Raw genomic sequence first — 18,164 nt, 5'->3', positions numbered from 1 at the left:
AAACAGACCACAGACCTACAAATTAGCCTCAGACTCCCAGTATCCTTGAAGTTAAGGAAGACCTCAAGGACCTTCCTGCCTCCTGTGGTTTGGGCTTTCACCTAGGAATAGAAATGAGCCTGATGGGGAATAAAACTAACAAGGGAAAGCATCCCAGAAGTAAAATAAGAAAGATCAGGATGGTGGATCTAACAAGACTTCACACAAATATATGTCCCATTCTGCTACAGGGGGTCACTAAGATTAGCATTCATTCATTTAACTCACATTCTGGTTGTGCAGCTCATCTTTGTCCATATTTGCCCTCAGTAGTTCTTGTTTGAGCTGAAGCACAGATGTGTCCTGCTGAGCCAATCTCTGCTGCAAGGCATCCTAGGGAAAAAGAGCATACCAATGATTTCAGTCCCAATTAACCAATCAGCCAGTCATTATCAAAAGCTATTAAACCTTTCTGCGTGTATCCAGCATTAGTTGTGTCAGAATGGGAGATAAAAGGAGTATAAGGGCCTTTCCATAAGGAGCTGAGCAGGCATTTTTCTGTACCCCTCCAGGATATTAGCATCTAAAGGAAAATCCTACCCATTGTCCTACCAAGGTGACTGAACCCTGATTTTTACCTCTACTTCATTTCTGATGCAGTTCTACGCTATGAGTTGGAATTGGCTCGACAGCAAGCAGTTTGGGGTTTTTTGGTTTCATTCCTAACAGCATGGTATGCTAGAGTGAGAATGAGTGGGATCAGATAGGCCTACATTCAAATTACAAGTGTATCGCTTTGTAAACCTGACCTTGGACAGTGCCCTCTCCTTACTCCCACCTTGGCTTTCTCATTTATATCCTGGGCATGTAAATACACAATTTATATTACGTCTTTTCTTTCCACCTCTGTGGACTGGGCCTGACCCCTGCCTGCCCACTCTGTTCACATAGAATCCCTGGAATTATTCCCACTCTGTCTTCCAGAGCCTGCTCCTGCCCTACTTCCAATGCTTAGTCTGGACCAGGATTGAGATTAACTAGGTCTACTACTCAGAACTGTTCTTGGACTGATGGTTCCTCTTTCCAATTTCCTAGGATCTTACCAGTTTTAATTATCTTTCCCTCAGCTTGGGACCTCTTGGTTCCCACCATGCCTAAGAAAAGGTGAGTGGTAAATCCTTATTTCTGAGAGTCAGCTACCACACATTCCTACAACCATGGTGACTTCACAGGGAGCTAATGGCCTTGGGCTAGTTCTCCCTGTTTCCAGTATATTAGCCCTGACTTTTCTCTCTAGACTGCAGAGTAATGATGCAGGCTTCGAGAATGTGAGAGCCCATTCTCAAACATGCTGCCTGACATGACGGTACATGGCAGATAGTCTCAGATGTCTTGGCATTGGTAGTTTAGAAGAACATCTCAAGTATGCTCCATGGGATGTTAGTAAGCGCTGCATGGGAGGACAAGCATTTCTGTGGTTAGTGATTCTCAGATCCTTTAATAGGCTGATATTCACTCTGATCTTTAAGCCTCTAGGGCATTTCTCAAACTTATTTGGCTATGGAACGCTTTTTTTTTTTTCTTCAAGTGTCTCAAAGGACTAAGGCTATAGAATACACTTTGGAAAATGCTGCTTAGTTATCCTCTAGTCTAATCCACGAACGGGAGTGGAGGGAAGAGGGGAAAAGCAGCTTCCACTTCCAGGTATTTATTCAACAGATAAACTCCCACTTGGGCAAAATAGCATATATCTAAGGTTATTAAGCTGGAGCACAGTTTATATTATTAGCAAAAGACTGGAAATAACCCTAAAAGACCATAAAAAAAAAAAAAATAGGAGACTAATTAAATAAATTATCATATGTACATATGTTGGAATACTATGCAGTATGTTGTGAGAATTAAACATAAATATATGTTGAAATTGTTTGAAATAATGTTATCAGAGCCTCTATGTGGACATAAAGAGACCTAGGAAGATCTTTATTTACTGAAATAGAACCATCTGCAAAACACGCTGCTAAGTAAAAAAGCAAGGTGCCGAGAAGTGCTTATAGTTACACTACCACTTGAGTAAGGAGCCCTGGTGACGCAGTGGGTAAAGCACTTGGCTGCTAACCAAAAGCGGCTCCACAAGAGAAAGATGTGACATTCTGTTTCTGTAAAGATTTACAGCCTTGGAAACCCTACAGGGCAATTTCACCCTGTCCTCTAGGGTCACTATGAGTCAAAATCGACTTGACAGCAGCAACGGGTTTGGTTTTGGTTTGGTACCATTTGGGCAACACTGTGGAGGGAAATTACATACACACATATTTGCTGATAATATAATTTGCCTCCAGGATAGAGAACCAGGTTACTGGGGGACGGAGATAGAAAGGAGGCTTTTCACAGTTGATCCTTATATACCTTTTTAACTTTAAGCCATTTGAATATTATTAACTAATCAAAAGCTATGTAAATTACTGTTTTTAAAAAAAGGACTTTCTGCCCTAGAACTAAAGGGGAGCACTTTACATATACAGAAAACCAAGGGGGCACAGACCAAAGTCTGCACTATGAGTCCTAACTACCAGAATAAGCCTCAGTGAAAACAAACGTATATCCCTCAACATATTTCACTTCCAACCCCAAAAGCCCTTTCTTTACCAATGGCCCAGAGCCCATTTAAGGCAGCCAGCATCTATACAAGAACCGACTATAGGACCCAACTACCCTCCTAGTATCCACTCTCACCACTAGACAACGTTAGCTCACAGAGACTTTATTTAAGGAGTACAATGTCTTCTTTTTACCTTTATCCCCTGTAAGTTTCTGGCTTCTTGTTTACATTTCAGCACCTCCTTCTGTAAACCAAATATAGTTAGATCAGATGGTAGCATCTGGGTTGCTTCAGAAGCATTACCTCATTCTGTCTGTAAGAGGACAACACACAGATGATCATTCCATGAAAAATTACCCGCCTAAGTTTTTTTTTTTTTTACTGAGGCAGGAAGTAGGTGTGATCCAGCAAGAGGTAAAGCTGGCCTGTACAAGCAATAGCAGGACCCCATTCCATTCTTCCCTGTGACGCCTAGGCTAAACTGCACCCAGGTAGGGAAGAGTCTCGCCAAGAAAGAAGACGCCGTACCTCCCCATACACTGGCTTTCCTATATTCAGCAATCTTCACTGACGGGAAAACCTAGTCATAATTTAAATCCCTCTCACTGAAATATATGATCACATCTTAATACATCTATCTCCAATATCATTAAATAATTATCTCAGTTCCTAATGTTCACCAAAGAGAGTACTTTTGGTTCCTTCAGAGAGTATTGCTCTTTATGGACCAAACAAAAGCACATTTAGCCTAATAATGAAATACTGAGCAATTAACCGTCTCTTACACGCGATTCAATATATGTATATGATTGTCACTAGGAAAGAGATGTTAGGAGGGGAACACCCATAACCCAGACCTGCTATCGTCTTTTCCTATTATATCACGCCAACAATCTGTAACTAACACATTTCAACTGGGGCTTCTTAACTCCACAGATAGGCTCAAAAGTTCCTTTATTAAAAATTCCAATCTGTAAGTGTGTATGCATAGACACTTGCATATTCCTGGGGAGAGTGTTAATAGCTTTAGTCATATACCTATGACCCAAAAGAAGTTAAGAACCACTGACTTAAAACAATTCTGGGAAGTATTCATTAAAAAAAAAAAAAAGACCATACTGACATTAGATCCATTTTTTCCTTTCAATTAAAAAAAAAAAAAAACACAACAACAACTATGGAACATTTCACACATATATAAAAGTGCAACCAGGAATGACATAGACACCTATACCCACAACCAAGATCAAAAAGCAACTACCATTTTGCCATGTTTAGAACAGATCTCTCTCTGTAAATTAAAGGCATAACACAGATGTAGCTAAAGTCCTAACTCTGCCTCCCTACCAATTGAGTACAATATCCCCATAATATTTTTCAAAGTATAAAATACACATGTCCTGACATACCTTTAGGTCCTGATTCTCCTCCATACTCTGATCCAGGCGGCTTTGGATTATAATCTGTATTATGGCAAAGAGATGGTTACGTACTGTATGCTGTGAAGTTCAGAGGCCATTCATTCAACAAATATTTATTGAATACCTATGATGCCAGGCCCTGCACTGTGGATACAAAGAATAACAGGAAACAGCCCTGCCCTAGTGGAAGTGTATACCCAGGATGCTGCAAGTACATCAGTATGGATAAAGCTTAGAGTGAGTAAGTGTGTTCCGGGGCCAGGGCTGAGGCCAGGGGAAGGAGAAATGGCAAGAGATGAAGTTGGAAAGAAAAATAGGGGCCAGGCCAGCTCATGAAAAGCCAGTGATGGCAATGGGGAACCAATGTAAAGTTTTATGCAAAGGAACGGAAAGTGAAATTTGCCTGTAAGGTAAATTACTCTTGAGGTTTTATTTAAAAAATGGATAAGAGGAGGTCAGGATAGAAATCAGGAAAACCAGTTGGGAGGCCTCTAGAATACTGGGTGATGGTCTGAACTAAAGTAGTGGCTATGAAAATGGGGAACACTGGATGGAGATATTAAAAATGTAAACTGACAAAACTCAGTGATTGACTGGAAATAGAGAGGAAAATTAGAAAGAATTGGAGGATGATGCCCAGGTTTCCGTTTTGGGCATTTAGATGGTGATAAGATGCAGAACCAAAAGGACATGCCACCGTGGTGGTTGTGGGAGGGGAGATAAAAGCTGTTTGATTTAGGACACATTGAAACTGAGATGCTTATGGGACATATAAATGGAGATAATCAGCAGGAGATTGCCTGTTGCACATAAAATTTAGAACTCCACAGGGAAAGCTGAGCTGGAAATAAATATTTGAGAGGCAACATCTGAGTGGTGGGAAATAAGTGAAGGCAGACAATTTCCAGGTGAATGTATTAGACAGAAAGGAGCCCAGAGTGGAACACTGAGGAGCATCAACATTTAAAGCATAAGAAAAAGAGAAGCTTTCAAAGGAGACATGAATATTAACTCCATGAGGGTAGGGTCTTTAGGTCTGTTTTGTTCCCCATCATATTTCCAGCACCTTGAAGGAGTTCCTGGCACATACTTGGCACTCAGTATCTGTTGACTGAATGAATGAATGACAGAAAGAAACAGTAGTCAAAAAGGTAGTAGGAAAACCAGAAGAGCTGGGATCAGAGGAAGAGAGCATTTCAAGAGGCACGGTCAACAGTGTCAAAAGTTAAAAAAAAAAAAAAAAAAAGTCAAATACACAAGCCAGATTTTTTAGTGTCCATTCACAAACGAAGGAGCTCACCAACTGTTCCTCAAGCTTGACTCCTGGTTCACAGAGGGCCAAAGGCCTCTCCTGCTCATCTTCAGGTAAGGATCCATTGAGTAGTAAGGCCTGAATAACCACAAAGCAGAAAGAAACTTAATTCCCCATCAGATGACTTAGCTCTGACAACGTTTAATTTTATATGAGTCCTGTGCTCTTGGAAAACAGTGAAGGTTAAGGAAACCGCCCCCCTCCTGCTTTGTGTTCTGGAAAACTGCTTACTGCAAAGAACCACCCTTTTCCATAAGAAATTAGATAAGACACACAGATGCCCCCTTGTTTACCTATGATAAAATAAACCATGGACCCTCAAAATTCCTATTCTTTGCCTCGTAACTGATTAACTGAGCTGCCTATCCCCACTGATCAATCAAAATGCTTGTTAACCAAACTTTGGTAAGCCTCTCTCCTTCTCCCAGGTCTCTGAACTTTGGCCTACCCCTTGGCCTGAGCCAGCATACAACCCCTCCTTAAAGGCCCCTCCCAGAAAATAGGCCAGCCTCAGTGTAAGTCATTCTCTGATCTACTATCTGATCATGACACCCTTTCATCCCACTTCCCCACGTCCAGTTTTTTCTTAGCCTTTTCCAGTCCTCTCTCTCTAAAAGAAAAACCTTTCTGCCTAACTCTTGAGACACTTGCTGATCTTACGGTCAGAGCATTCTCTATGTTGCAATAGTCCGTTTCTTCTCCTTTTGAATAAAGTCTCTTTTTATTAAGTCTGGATTTGTTTTTTATTTGACAGCTCGGAGTTGGACATGGAGCTCACCCCAAACTGAAATCATAACCCGGCTTCCTCTAGAAATCTCCTTGGTAAGGTAATTTGATTGGTGGTTTACTGGTATAGAGAGAAGGATGAGAAGAGATTCAAAGAGGATGGCCAGACTTCTGTTTGGGGCACTTAGGTAGATGGACAGAAGCATAGAACGCAAAAGAATAAGCAGTTTTGCTGATGCATAAGGGTAGAAAAAAAGTTGTTTAGGTGCCTCTATCACTCGAATGGGTCCTGGTGGTATAGTGGTTAAGAGATCGACTGCTAACCAAAAAGGTCAACAGTTTAAATCCAAGAGCCGCTCCTTGGAAATCCTATGGGGCAGATCTACTCTGTCCTGTATGGTCGCTATGAGTCAGAATTGACTCGATGGCAATGGGTTTGTTTTTGTATTGCTTAGATGGAGTTTCCGGGTGATACAAATGGTAAAGGTTGCTAACCAAAAGGTTGGGGGTTTGAGTCTACCAACATGGGCCTTAGAAGAAAGGCCTGGTGGTCTAAAAAATCAACCACTGAAAACCCTATGGAGCACAGTTCTACTCTGACACACATGGGGTCACCATGAGTTGTAACTGACTCGATGTCAGCTGGTCCTGGTATTGCTTCCAAAAACTCGTTGCTATCGAGTCAATTCTGACTCATAGTCAGACCCTATAGGACAGAGTAGAACTGCCCCGTAGGGTTTCCAAAGCTGTAATCTTTATGGAAGCAGACTGAAACATCTTTCTCCTACGAAGCAGCTGATGGGTTTGAACCATCAACCTTTCAGTTAGCAGCTGAGTGCTTAATCACTGCACCACCAGGGCTCCTTCTGCTATTGTTTAAAAGAACCTCTAATTGCAAATCTTGGGACCATCTAGAGTTCATTGTGCCATGGTGCATGCTTTAGGCCTCTTTCGTCTTTCAGGACATACTTGAATCCTCCGCTCCAAAGTTCCTTGGCTGCAGAAGAAAATCTAAAAACAAACCTTCCTTTCAGGAGTGACAGAACACATTTCAAACCAGAGCTGCTCAGACTGAATTTCACCTGCTGGAGAGTGAACTAAAAGCATTATCAAGGCTTAGGAAAGTTTATTATAATGAATTGTTTGGAATACCACTGACTTGGGTTTGATTTTTGTTTGTTTTAGTAATCTGCATTTTTACTCCCCTAAGGCAGCCTGGAAAGAGCAAGAAAGAAAACTTTTGCAGAGATGTCCTCATTCATTTCCACTCCCCATTTTTTTAAGGCAGCCTGGAAAGAGCAAGAAAGAAAACTTTTGCAGAGATGTCCTCATTCATTTCCACTCCCCACAAAAGGCTTTGCCTATACATAATATTTGGAAACCTGGTGGCATAGTTAAGAGCTACGACTGCTAACCACAAGGTTGGCAGTTCGAATCTACCAGGCACTCCTTGGAAACCCTATGGGGCAGTTCTACTTTGTCCCATAGGGTCACTATGAGTTGGAATTGACTCAATGGCAATTTTATATATATATATATATATATATATATATACGTAATATTGTCTTCACACCTTTGTAATTTTATTCTTAAAGAGGGTCCCCCAAATTGTATATGTTGTGGAACCCACAAAACTTGGTTCCAACCCTGCATCAGCTCAGTGAAAGATTTTTTTAAAAAGTGTGTCCCCATTTTATACCATGATTCTGTCACAACTCAATCAAAAGAGAAGAGTTACAGAGGTCAAACTCTGTTTCAACAAAGGGAACACAAATTACATCACAAATGTTAGTATAAAAGAACATTTTTGAGTCCAGACAATGGTTGATCTACCAAGCACTAATTAATAATCCAATTTTGTAACCAAATGTATTGGGTTATCTCACGGGGCTGTGGTGAAGAGTGCCAACGCATATGAGAAGCCACAGGGCTGCAGGGAGCTAAATGAGAGCCATGTTACAGAAATATAGACTCTAATGGCAAATTGTTCACCAGACTCTAACTAAGGTATACTGATAAGTCAGAAATCCTGGGTGTAGCTTAGCTTGCAACTTGTCCATCAATGAAAGAGTTAAGAAGCCCAGAGGATGCTGTGAGCCCCTTTGTATTCTACAATGGAACAGAATTCTCATTGTGATCCTGTGCCTGTGAATTAAAAATGCCTGTTTGCACGCAGTATTAGGATGCTGACTTTCTGCCTGTCAATTCTTTTCTTTTTCTCTCTAATCTGCCCTCGGATTTCTCTCGGGCTGGGAAATGCAGACCAAACTGAGAATCAAACTCACGGATATCTGAGTTCACATAGTGCAAATTATCCCAGGAAAAACCTGATTGAGTATAACCCCAAAGTTCTCCAAGGAGTATGTCCTATTAAAGCATAGCATGAAAAACCATTCCATTAAGGTACTCATTAAGGGAGTCAGAGAAAAGGGATCTAAATGGCCTTAGAAGACTCTCCTTTTAAAATGCAGAGTAAATGGAAAACCGACTCTCCCCTGGGGAACGCTGCGGGAGAAAACTTTTCTCCAACTCTTCTCAGTTCCTGGGGCATACATTATGCGAATTGTTCCACCGCAGCACCAAGCTCCTTTTCCTTTAGGAGCCCTCTGTGTCCCCACCCTGTTGCTGGCTGGCTGGGAGCACGCCCCCTGCTGCCTGCCGGCCGCCAGAGCCACGCGGACAGGTGGGCTTTGTTTGCATGTCCGTAAAAATCTGACAGTTCAGAAGCCGTGCAAGTCCCAGCACAAAGAGAGAGGAATAGTCCTGGGCAACTTCAGAGTCATCAGCACACCGCCAGGGCTGCGCTCAGACAGGGACGGACAGACAGAGAGAGGGCTGGGGGGATCATTCAGGGTGGGACTATGCCAAGCGGGCCAGCCCATCTCTGGGGGAGACCGGCCAGGCCAGTGCTGCAGGTATAAGAAAAACTGAGGGGCTTTGTTGCTCTAGGAAAACCTCTTCTGCCTGATCAGTGTCTCCTGGCATCCACTAGCATGTGCCTTAGGAGTGAGCTAAGTTAGCTAGACCCAAACGGACACCTGGCAGCGTTACTAGCTCTTACACCCTTCCTGCTGGAGAATTCGCAGGAGAAAATTCCTGACCATTCACAGTGCCATCTTTGGTGAAAGCAGCAACTACAGGTCTGTAGCATTGTATGAGGGAGAAACCCACTCATGAAGTACAGAGCCAGAATAAGTTTTTGGTAGGGGCTGATAATGGCTCCTGGCCTTGCTGAAATCTTAACAGCTGTGCTATAAACAAGAGTCCATAAAGTCCATTTAGGAGTACTCACATAGAAGGAATTTTCTGTTCTTTGTGTACTAACTCCTTTTATCTAACCCCCCACCTCCATTCAGCTCTGCCCTCATACACAAATTAGTGCATTTTCAATTGATGCTAGTGATTTAAATATAATCATCAGTGCACTAGGACAAACTACAAGCAAGAGAGCTACCTGTAGTCCTGATATCATCTTCTTTGTTTCCTCCATTTCTTTTTCTAAATGTTCCTGTTGTTCCAACAGCTGTTCTTCCCATGAGGTCTCCAGGTAGGTTCCTGGGCTCCTGGGTTGCCAGTCTCGGGATACTGGATAATCTATCTCCTCTACAAAATGACAGCAGGGAACAGAGTTCATGTCGATGAAAGCTGAATTTCCGGCAGAAAGTGTCTACAGGTTCAGGTCACCTGCCTTTCGAACCTGTCCTCATGACACAAACTGGACTCTCCACCAGGGGGTGTTGTGGGACATAAAGAACTGGCTGGCAACTCCAGGCTTACGGAATCATCGGTTACTCTGTCAGTATCTATCCTCTCTAGAACCCTTGGGGAGCAATAAGACCCCCTCCTGCGAGTCTTGGTATGGGATACGTAGATTTTACTCTTAATTCTCTAGACCTGGGATTTCCAGAGCCTGATTCTACCGGGTATAAAGAGACGAGTTGTCATGTCAGATGCAATGAACACAAAATTCCTCTTGGTTGCTCTGGAGCTTTAGAGCAGAGACTTCAATTCAATATTCCTTTGACCATTCAGTCATAACAACAGAACCCCTTGTTGCATATAGCGTTGTGTGAGTCGCGCAGGAAAAAAAACATTAAAAGCATACTTGCCCATATTGTTTAATATCTCCCCCTAGTTTTGTTTCCCTACCTTTAGAGTCTCTTTGCTCTGGTTTTCTCAACTATTTTATCCTATCTAGCTGTATGCACAACCATTTCAAATACTTGATGGACAATGACAGGATAAATTCTTTGAGTAAGTTTCTTCATTCATGAAACAAGTATAATCCTTCTGAGTTGTAGCGAAGACCAAATGAGGTAACTTAATGCGCAGGCCCTGCGGTACGCGGCGCAGAGCAGGCCCTGCGGTACGCGGCGCAGAGCAGGCCCTGCGGTACGCGGCGCAGAGCAGGCCCTGCGGTACGCGGCGCAGAGCAGGCCCTGCGGTACGCGGCGCAGAGCAGGCCCTGCGGTACGCGGCGCAGAGCAGGCCCTGCGGTACGCGGCGCAGAGCAGGCCCTGCGGTACGCGGCGCAGAGCAGGCCCTGCGGTACGCGGCGCAGAGCAGGCCCTGCGGTACGCGGCGCAGAGCAGGCCCTGCGGTACGCGGCGCAGAGCAGGCCCTGCGGTACGCGGCGCAGAGCAGGCCCTGCGGTACGCGGCGCAGAGCAGGCCCTGCGGTACGCGGCGCAGAGCAGGCCCTGCGGTACGCGGCGCAGAGCAGGCCCTGCGGTACGCGGCGCAGAGCAGGCCCTGCGGTACGCGGCGCAGAGCAGGCCCTGCGGTACGCGGCGCAGAGCAGGCCCTGCGGTACGCGGCGCAGAGCAGGCCCTGCGGTACGCGGCGCAGAGCAGGCCCTGCGGTACGCGGCGCAGAGCAGGCCCTCAATAAATTCTCTCTCCCTCCCCAGGGTCCTGGGAATTTCCAACTCAGTAGCATGACTGACTCTGGTTCTAATGACAGGCTAACAGGGGTGCAGAGTAAGGAAGAATTTAAATCCAGTTTTTCTTCTGAGGGCTTTAGCTTCATTGTACCCCTTACAGGTGAATAAAACTTTATCTAAATCACATGCTTTGCTTCTTCCATGCATCCTTTATGTTTATATAAGAAAAAGGAGAGCAACTCAGACAGATTAAGGAGAACTCAAAGGAGCCCTGGTGATGCAACGATTAAGTCTTGGCTGCTAACTGAAAAGTCCGCAGTTTGAACTCACCTACCAGCTCCACGGGAGAAAGACTTGGCAATCTGCTTCCATAAAGATTACAGCCTAGAAAACCCTATGGCAGTTTTACTCTGTCATATGCAGTCGCTATGAGTCAAAATTGACTTGGTGGCACCTAACAACAACAAGGAGAAGTCCAAACAGAGGGAAATCATTGTGGTCCTGTCTATACCCCCTCCTAAAAAACCAAAGCCCGATATAGATCTGCTCTCTACTATATATTCCTGGCCCCAAATTACTTATATAAAACAGGAAAAAAATTGTTTACGTAAGTAAGGCTTCTGACTGTACCAAAGTCATTTCCTAATTCATAAACAGCCAGCTGAAGAATGGCCTGTCTAGGCTGCTGCAAGATTTTTGACAGCTAGGACATCAGAAATGGTATTCTGCAAGAGGATAACTACATTAATTGGCCCCAAAGGCATTAGAACCCTCTAGAGCTGACCCTGCATATATAGACCATAGAGAGGGAGAAGACCAGGGAATTTACAGGGGGATAGTCAGGACCCCCAAACTCTCAATCTGGGGTCTATTCCCCAAGGCAACTCAGGCAGGCTGATAGATAGTACCTGTTCTGTTCTCTATTCCTTCAGAGGGGATAATCACAGAATCCACCTTCTCCTCTGACGGGGTTATAATGGATTCGCTCTTTGCACTGTGGATTGGACTGGGTGAAGTCAGACTGTGATAGGAGGAAAAAGAAAAAAAAATTACTATGAACAGTTGTTTAGAAGCCAATTTTCATAATTTATCCCAGATACACATTCATTTCACTCCTGACGCCTAACACAGTACTTGGCCCACAGTGAGAACAAATATTTGTTGAAGGAATGAATGAACAATGAGCTTGTTGAATGAATGAAATGAATTTTGAATGAATGAAATACCCAGGTGTAGGATGTCTTTTTGACACCAAGGCTGCCTTTAAACCTAATTCGTTGAGGAGAGATTCATTCATCAGAAGGATGGGTAATCCAGCATTTAAATAACTCAAGTTGTGTTTTGTTTTGTGTTTAATTCCCACCACCACCCCCCATCACTACCATCCCTGGCCCCAGTTCAGTGACTAATAGGAGTATTTGTTTTAGTAGCTTTGGGAGCTGAAAGGAAATTCTGTGTCCAAAGAAAAGTCTGTTTCCAACACAGATTTGTCACAGAGAGGGGCAGAACCAGCAGACTGCCCATGGCAGATCAGCTCTGGGTTAATCCCAGAGGGGACAGGAAGAAGGTGTTCAGAGGTGAGAAACCACGGGAGTGTGTACCATGTCAGGCTAGATAAGGAGACGGATAATATGTCAAAAGGGGAAAGGCCTGCTAGATGACGGTAAAGGCAACAGCCGTTTACTTGATTTGTTCCCATTAGAGCTATTTATATCTCTGCCAGAGTATGTTCCAATTGTCATCAGAAACCATCTTAACAATTCTTAAGTTCTCAGTATAACTGCTATCCTTAGAAGGAACTGTTCAATTTTCAAAGACATGGAATTTTAAATCTCCCAAATGACAGCAAATCTACAAGCCAGGAGGGGAATGTGCGGCTGATACTTACATCTGACAGGGAAAAAGGAGTCTGACCCAAGAGCCATTTTCCTTTGTGCCGCACCTTGAGAACACGAGTGCTGAAACAATCTCAGGGGCTGTGGGGTCTGCAGGCCCAGCCCCCTCAGGAATTCTTTCCAAATCCATCACCCCGACAACAGTGAAAGTGTCTAGGATTCAATGACCCACTTAATGTGCCCCTGAAGTCTCCCAGGCTAATCCCACAGCCACCATGATCAGGAGTTAACATTTCATCTTCCTAGAAACCAGTAAAAACCAGAGCCTACCATAGTGGAGGTAGTCAGAGATTTCAAAACCTCTGAAACAGCCGAAGGGCTAGTGTTTTATTCTCCTAGTTGTTTAAACGCTTTGGTGGGAATGACTTCAACCAGTAACATGTTCTCCTCCTTATCAGAACCACAGAATTTTTTTTTAAATTGTATTTTAGATGAAGGTTTACAGAACAAACTAGCTTCTCACTTAACAGTATACATATTGTTTTGTGACACTAGTTGCCAACCCCATGACATGTCAATACTCTCCCCTTCTCAACCTTGGGTTCCCTATTATCAGCTTTCCTGTCCCCTCCTGCCTTCTAGTCCTTGCCCCTGGGCTCGTGTGCCCCTTTAGTCTCTTTTTGTTTTATGGGCCTGTCTAATCTTTGGCTAACGGGTGAACCTCAGAAGTGACTTCATTACTGAGTTAAAAGGGTGTCCGGGGGCCATACTCTCAGGGCTTCTCCAATCTCTGTCAGACAAGTAAGTCCGGTCTTTTTTTGTGAGTTAGAACTTTATTCTACATTTTGCTCCAGCTTTGTCCAGGACTCTCTACTGTGATCCCTGTCAGAGTAGTCAGTGGTGGTAGCTGGGCACCATCTAGTTGTGCTGGGCTCAGTCCGGTGGAGGCTGTAGTATTTGAGAACCACAGAATTTTTTTAACAACTTTTTTCTTCAAATTAAAGAAAGTCACTTAATCATCTTACAGATCTACTTTCTAGATTGGAAAGAAGGGCGGGGAGTGGAAGGAAGTGTCCTCTAGAAACGGACATTGCTTTATAGAGCTCTCTTAGCCAACTGTTACAACTAAGGCAATCTGCCTTTTCAGCCAACATGAACTAGCTCCTGGAAAAGCACTTGTCTAAGGGTGTTGTTGTTAGGTGCTGTCGAGTTGGCTCTGACTCATAGCGGCCCCTCATATAACGGAACGAGACACTGCCCAGTCCTGCACCATCCTCACAATCCTTGCTATGTTTCAGCTCGTTGTTGCAGTCACTGTCAATCTACCTTGTTGAGAGTCTTCCTCTTTTTCACTGACCCTCTATTTTACCAAGCAAGATGTCTTTCTCCAGGGACTGGTCCCTCCTGATAAAAAGTCCAAAGTACCTAAGATGAGGCCTTGCCATTATCGCTTCTAAGGAGTATTATGGCTGTACTTCTGTGACATTTGTGTTTGTTCTTCTGGCAGTCCATGGTGTATTCAATGTCATTCGCCAAAATCATAATTTGAAGGCATCAATTCTCCTTCCAGCTTCTTTATTCATCGTCCAGCTTTTGCATGCATATGAGGTGACTGAGAATACCACGGATTAAGTCAGGAGCTATGAGTCGAAATCTACTCAGCGACAACAGGTTTGGTTTTTTTGGTTTGGGTCAGGCACACCTTAGGTCTAAGAGTAGTGTGTCATTTACAGGGAAAATAGATTTATGACTGCTCAGACACTTGCCTTCTTACAGAAACGTGGATTCGAGTGCAGAACGAGGCCTGCAACAGCTGCTCCTCTTTGAGGATGAATAAAACAGCACTTTCTCAGCTGACAACGTGCTATGGATTACTTGTTCCACTGCCTGCTTTTGGCTGGACCACAGTGGGTATGTGTGAGACAAATGGGGGGCGGGGGGGGGGTTGCTAGTGGGAACTTAGGATGCTGGAAAACTGTTTTCCTAAAAGCAGAGCTCTATGTCCACAGACGCATGCCTAGCTCCACCCTCTCCCTCCTAAGTGAGCTGTCTCCCATATAAGGGTAGAAGGAGGCGGATGTCTGGATCTCCAACCCCGTTGGGGGAGTGGCAGAGCAGCCAATAGAAAACGACGTTTCTCTTTCTTGAACTGAGGCTGCCTGTCTAAGAGGCCACAGAGAGCTAAGACCATGAGGCTAGATGGCCAAGTCAAAAGATAACTCACCTGAGGAAGAAAAATCCTGAGGCACCATGTTGTGAGAGCAGGCATTTGTCTGTCTCCCTAAGTACCTCACGGATGAGGAAGGAGCTTTAAATCCTATGCCTCAAGTCAGAAAAAGTATTTTAATGTAATTAATTATAAGGCTTAGACTCCTCCCTGATTAGCTTAAAGGTCTTATTTTACAAACAAGTAATCCCCTACTTGCCATGATAATCCCCTTGGGGGTCAGGGAATGACTGATTTCCAGTAGGGTCAGACTGATACATTTCTTTCCACCCACAGGTTTAACATCTCTCCAATTATCAGACAAGCAATCCCCCAGCAAAGATCCTTCTAAATTAGATTGGAGTCACTTTTTTAGGAAACAGGTAATGGGTAATAAGGAAGAGAGTCCTGTCCTCTGGGAAGTCCCCTCCTTTAGCAGAGACACCGACAGGATAAAGGGTCCCTCCTTCCCCTATGCTGGTTCCAGCTTCCTAACCCCACTGCATATTTATAGTAATACCCCAGATCAGCAGCCTGTGCTCTCCAGAGTATTGCCCGCATCTATCCCTGTCTCTGGCCAACAGCATCCCACAGTCCTTGCCCTGCTTCCCACCCATGCCCCCACCTCCAAAGCCAAAGTGGCCTCAGCTCACCATTTGACTTGCATCCCTCCCATGGTCCCCCTCTTGGCTCCGACTTCAGCAAACCTGCTTCCCTGGGTGAAGTGGCAGCTCAAAGTCACATCGCTCCCAATTTCGGGCATGCCTGCCCGCGCTGGCGCCCAAAGAACGACTCCATGGGCAAGCTAACTACAGAGCTGCTTGCTCCAATCGCGGGAGAAAGCAGGCAGGACAGAGAGCCAGGCGTCTCGGCCCCAGAGATGGGGATGCTCCTGGGTCTGAAGCGTGCTGTCCCGGCAGCTCAAGCACTGCAGCGGCCCGGCCTCGGCGGTAGCCGCCTCCTCTCGCAGGCTGCCGGTCTCTGGCAGCTGCATTTTGGTCTGTTGGGTGGCGAAGCTCCGGGTATCCCCCCAGGAGGAGGCATCTCAACCCGTTTCCAACCAGGAGAAACGGTTCTGGTGGCTCCAGCTCCGCGGCGGAGTTCCCGGCGGCGAGCGTGCGAGTAGTCCCAGCTCCGCGGCAGCCTCTTCCCTCCCTTCCCAGGCTGTCATACGCTGCCAGGCACCTTTGGGCTCCGACCCAGCCCGGCGCTCCGCCCGCCGACCACTGGAGCGTAGGGCAAGGTAACAGGAGCGAGGATCGGGGAAAGGGGCGGGGCCGGGCGGCAGACAGCGCGCACGCGGAGAGGCGGCGGCGCGCACGCGGAGAGGCGGCGGCGCGCACGCGGAGAGGCGGCGGCGCGCACGCGGAGAGGCGGCGGCGCGCACGCGGAGAGGCGGCGGCGCGCACGCGGAGAGGACGCAGCTCGCGAGAATCACAGCAAGGGGCTGGTGGTCCCTGTCCTGAGAAGCCCGCGGCTGAAAACGTTGCTTTGTTTAATCCTACCCCTCTTTGGTGCACACAGAGGTCTGGGTACGTTCACCCCAAATGCGGCTTGGCCCAACTCCCCGCGGGAGGCAGGAGGCTGGCGGGTGGAGACTAAGGGGCTCCTCCGGAAACCCACCGAACGCCTATCTCCTCTGACCTTCTCCTCTGGCGTTTCATGTTTTCTTTTTTCCCAACTGGGAATCCTTTTGCTTGGATACAGTGAGAGGCTGTCCCGCGGTTTACGAAGCAACAGGCGGGCAGGGCCTGGCCGGGTGGCTCTGGAGGTGAAGGGGGAAAGGGATGAGACGCCAGAAGCTATCTTTGCCGACTTCCAAGTCACTCCCTGTCCTGAGCCACATCCCGAGTCTCCTGGCCTCTTCAGGGGTCACAGAGCCATTAGGCGGGGCTCCCCCAGAGCTGGGAGGGCAGAATATGCCAGGCAGCGGTAGGAAGCCCTCTCCTTTCCCGGGGCTCACTGAGGAAAAGGGGCAAGTGAGGGGTCGGCATTAGAAGGAAATGGCAACATAAGGAAGGAATGAAAAACAGAAGGGGGATGCAAACGGTTCGCCTCTGATCCCTCTTCTGGAACACTGTCGCCAGGTCCCTAATCCCCACTGTCTCACCGCACCATGTCTGAGTCCTGCTGCCAGGGAGGAAGGAAGCAGGTGCTCTCAGGAAGAAATCCAGACTTCTGTCTTTCCTGTTCCCTCTTTCTGTCTCTAACTCTGGCAGGCACTTTCAGGGTCAGAAGAGTGACAGGCATGCAGGAAGCAAAAGATCTCATTATACAGGCAAACATCCTTTGATTCTGTACCAAGTGATGGTCTAAAAAGCAAGCAAGGAAGAACTACATAGTTGAGATTCTCATTAAAGCACACCTATTGCTTAATTGGAGACCTTGGTGGCGTAGTGGTTAAGTGCTATGACTGCTAACTAAAGGGTCAGCAATTCGAATCCGCCAGGCGCTCCTCGGAAACTCTATGGGGCAGTTCTACTCTGTCCTATGGGGTCGCTATGAGTCGGAATCGACTTGAGGCACTGCGTTTGGTTTTGGTATTGCTTAATTGGTACGGCATTTCCTTCTGGGTGATGACAATGTCTTGGAACTAGATGGAGGTCATTTTTGCACAACATCGTGAATGTACTAATACCTCTGAATTGTACACTTTAAGATGATTAATGTTTAATTTTATGTTACCTGAATTTTGCCTCAAATAATTTTTTTTTAAAGCACACCTATTAAATGTGAAAAAGAAACTTGAGCAAGGTCCCATTGCTGTTGAGTCAATTGTGACTCATAGTGACCCTACAGGACATAGCAGAACTGCCCCATAGGGTTTCCAAGGAGCGCCTGGTGGATTCAAACTGCTGACCTTTTGGTTAGCAGCTGTAGCACTTAACCACCACGCCACCAGGGTTTCCTGAGCAAGGTTACACTATATTAAAATGCTGGAACAAATTCCATGTGACCTCGATAAATTCAGGAAATGGTCCATCGAAATAGGGTGGAATTTTTTTTTTTTTTTTTGAGGAAAAGGAATAGAAAGAAGAAAACAAAGACACGTAAAACACGTATAACACCAGGAACAATTAGCTAGGCTTTAGAACAGACTAAGCTGAGTTGGAGTAGGAGACAAAAGTCATAAAAGCAAAAATTAAATCTGATTCAGCAACAAATGAAGTTAGTAAGTAAGCTAACATGATCTGGGGATGTG

At 45.5% G+C, this 18,164-nt stretch overlaps 1 protein-coding gene across 8 annotated transcripts in view; it reads right to left on the bottom strand.

Moving 5' to 3' along the window:
* Positions 1-18,164, bottom strand: part of DIXDC1 (DIX domain containing 1) — a 108,300-nt gene that overhangs the window by 17,260 nt on the left and 72,876 nt on the right. For 7 of the 8 annotated variants that reach the window (XM_064288909.1, XM_064288910.1, XM_064288914.1 and 4 more), the window contains 6 exons: positions 11,830-11,942; positions 9,495-9,643; positions 5,303-5,392; positions 3,991-4,044; positions 2,775-2,825; positions 268-372 (listed from right to left, as the gene is read on the bottom strand). In XM_064288909.1, the coding sequence (XP_064144979.1) occupies positions 268-372; positions 2,775-2,825; positions 3,991-4,044; positions 5,303-5,392; positions 9,495-9,643; positions 11,830-11,942 (562 nt within the window). Of the gene's footprint in view, positions 1-267; positions 373-2,774; positions 2,826-3,990; positions 4,045-5,302; positions 5,393-9,494; positions 9,644-11,829; positions 11,943-15,615; positions 16,234-18,164 lie in introns of those variants that run through there. The other variant, XM_064288916.1, reaches the window with a different exon arrangement.

The sequence above is a fragment of the Loxodonta africana genome, chromosome 7, assembly GCF_030014295.1.
Source record: "Loxodonta africana isolate mLoxAfr1 chromosome 7, mLoxAfr1.hap2, whole genome shotgun sequence".
NCBI classification, from domain to species: Eukaryota; Metazoa; Chordata; class Mammalia; order Proboscidea; family Elephantidae; genus Loxodonta; species Loxodonta africana.
This window is presented reverse-complemented; position numbering and strand designations above follow the sequence as displayed.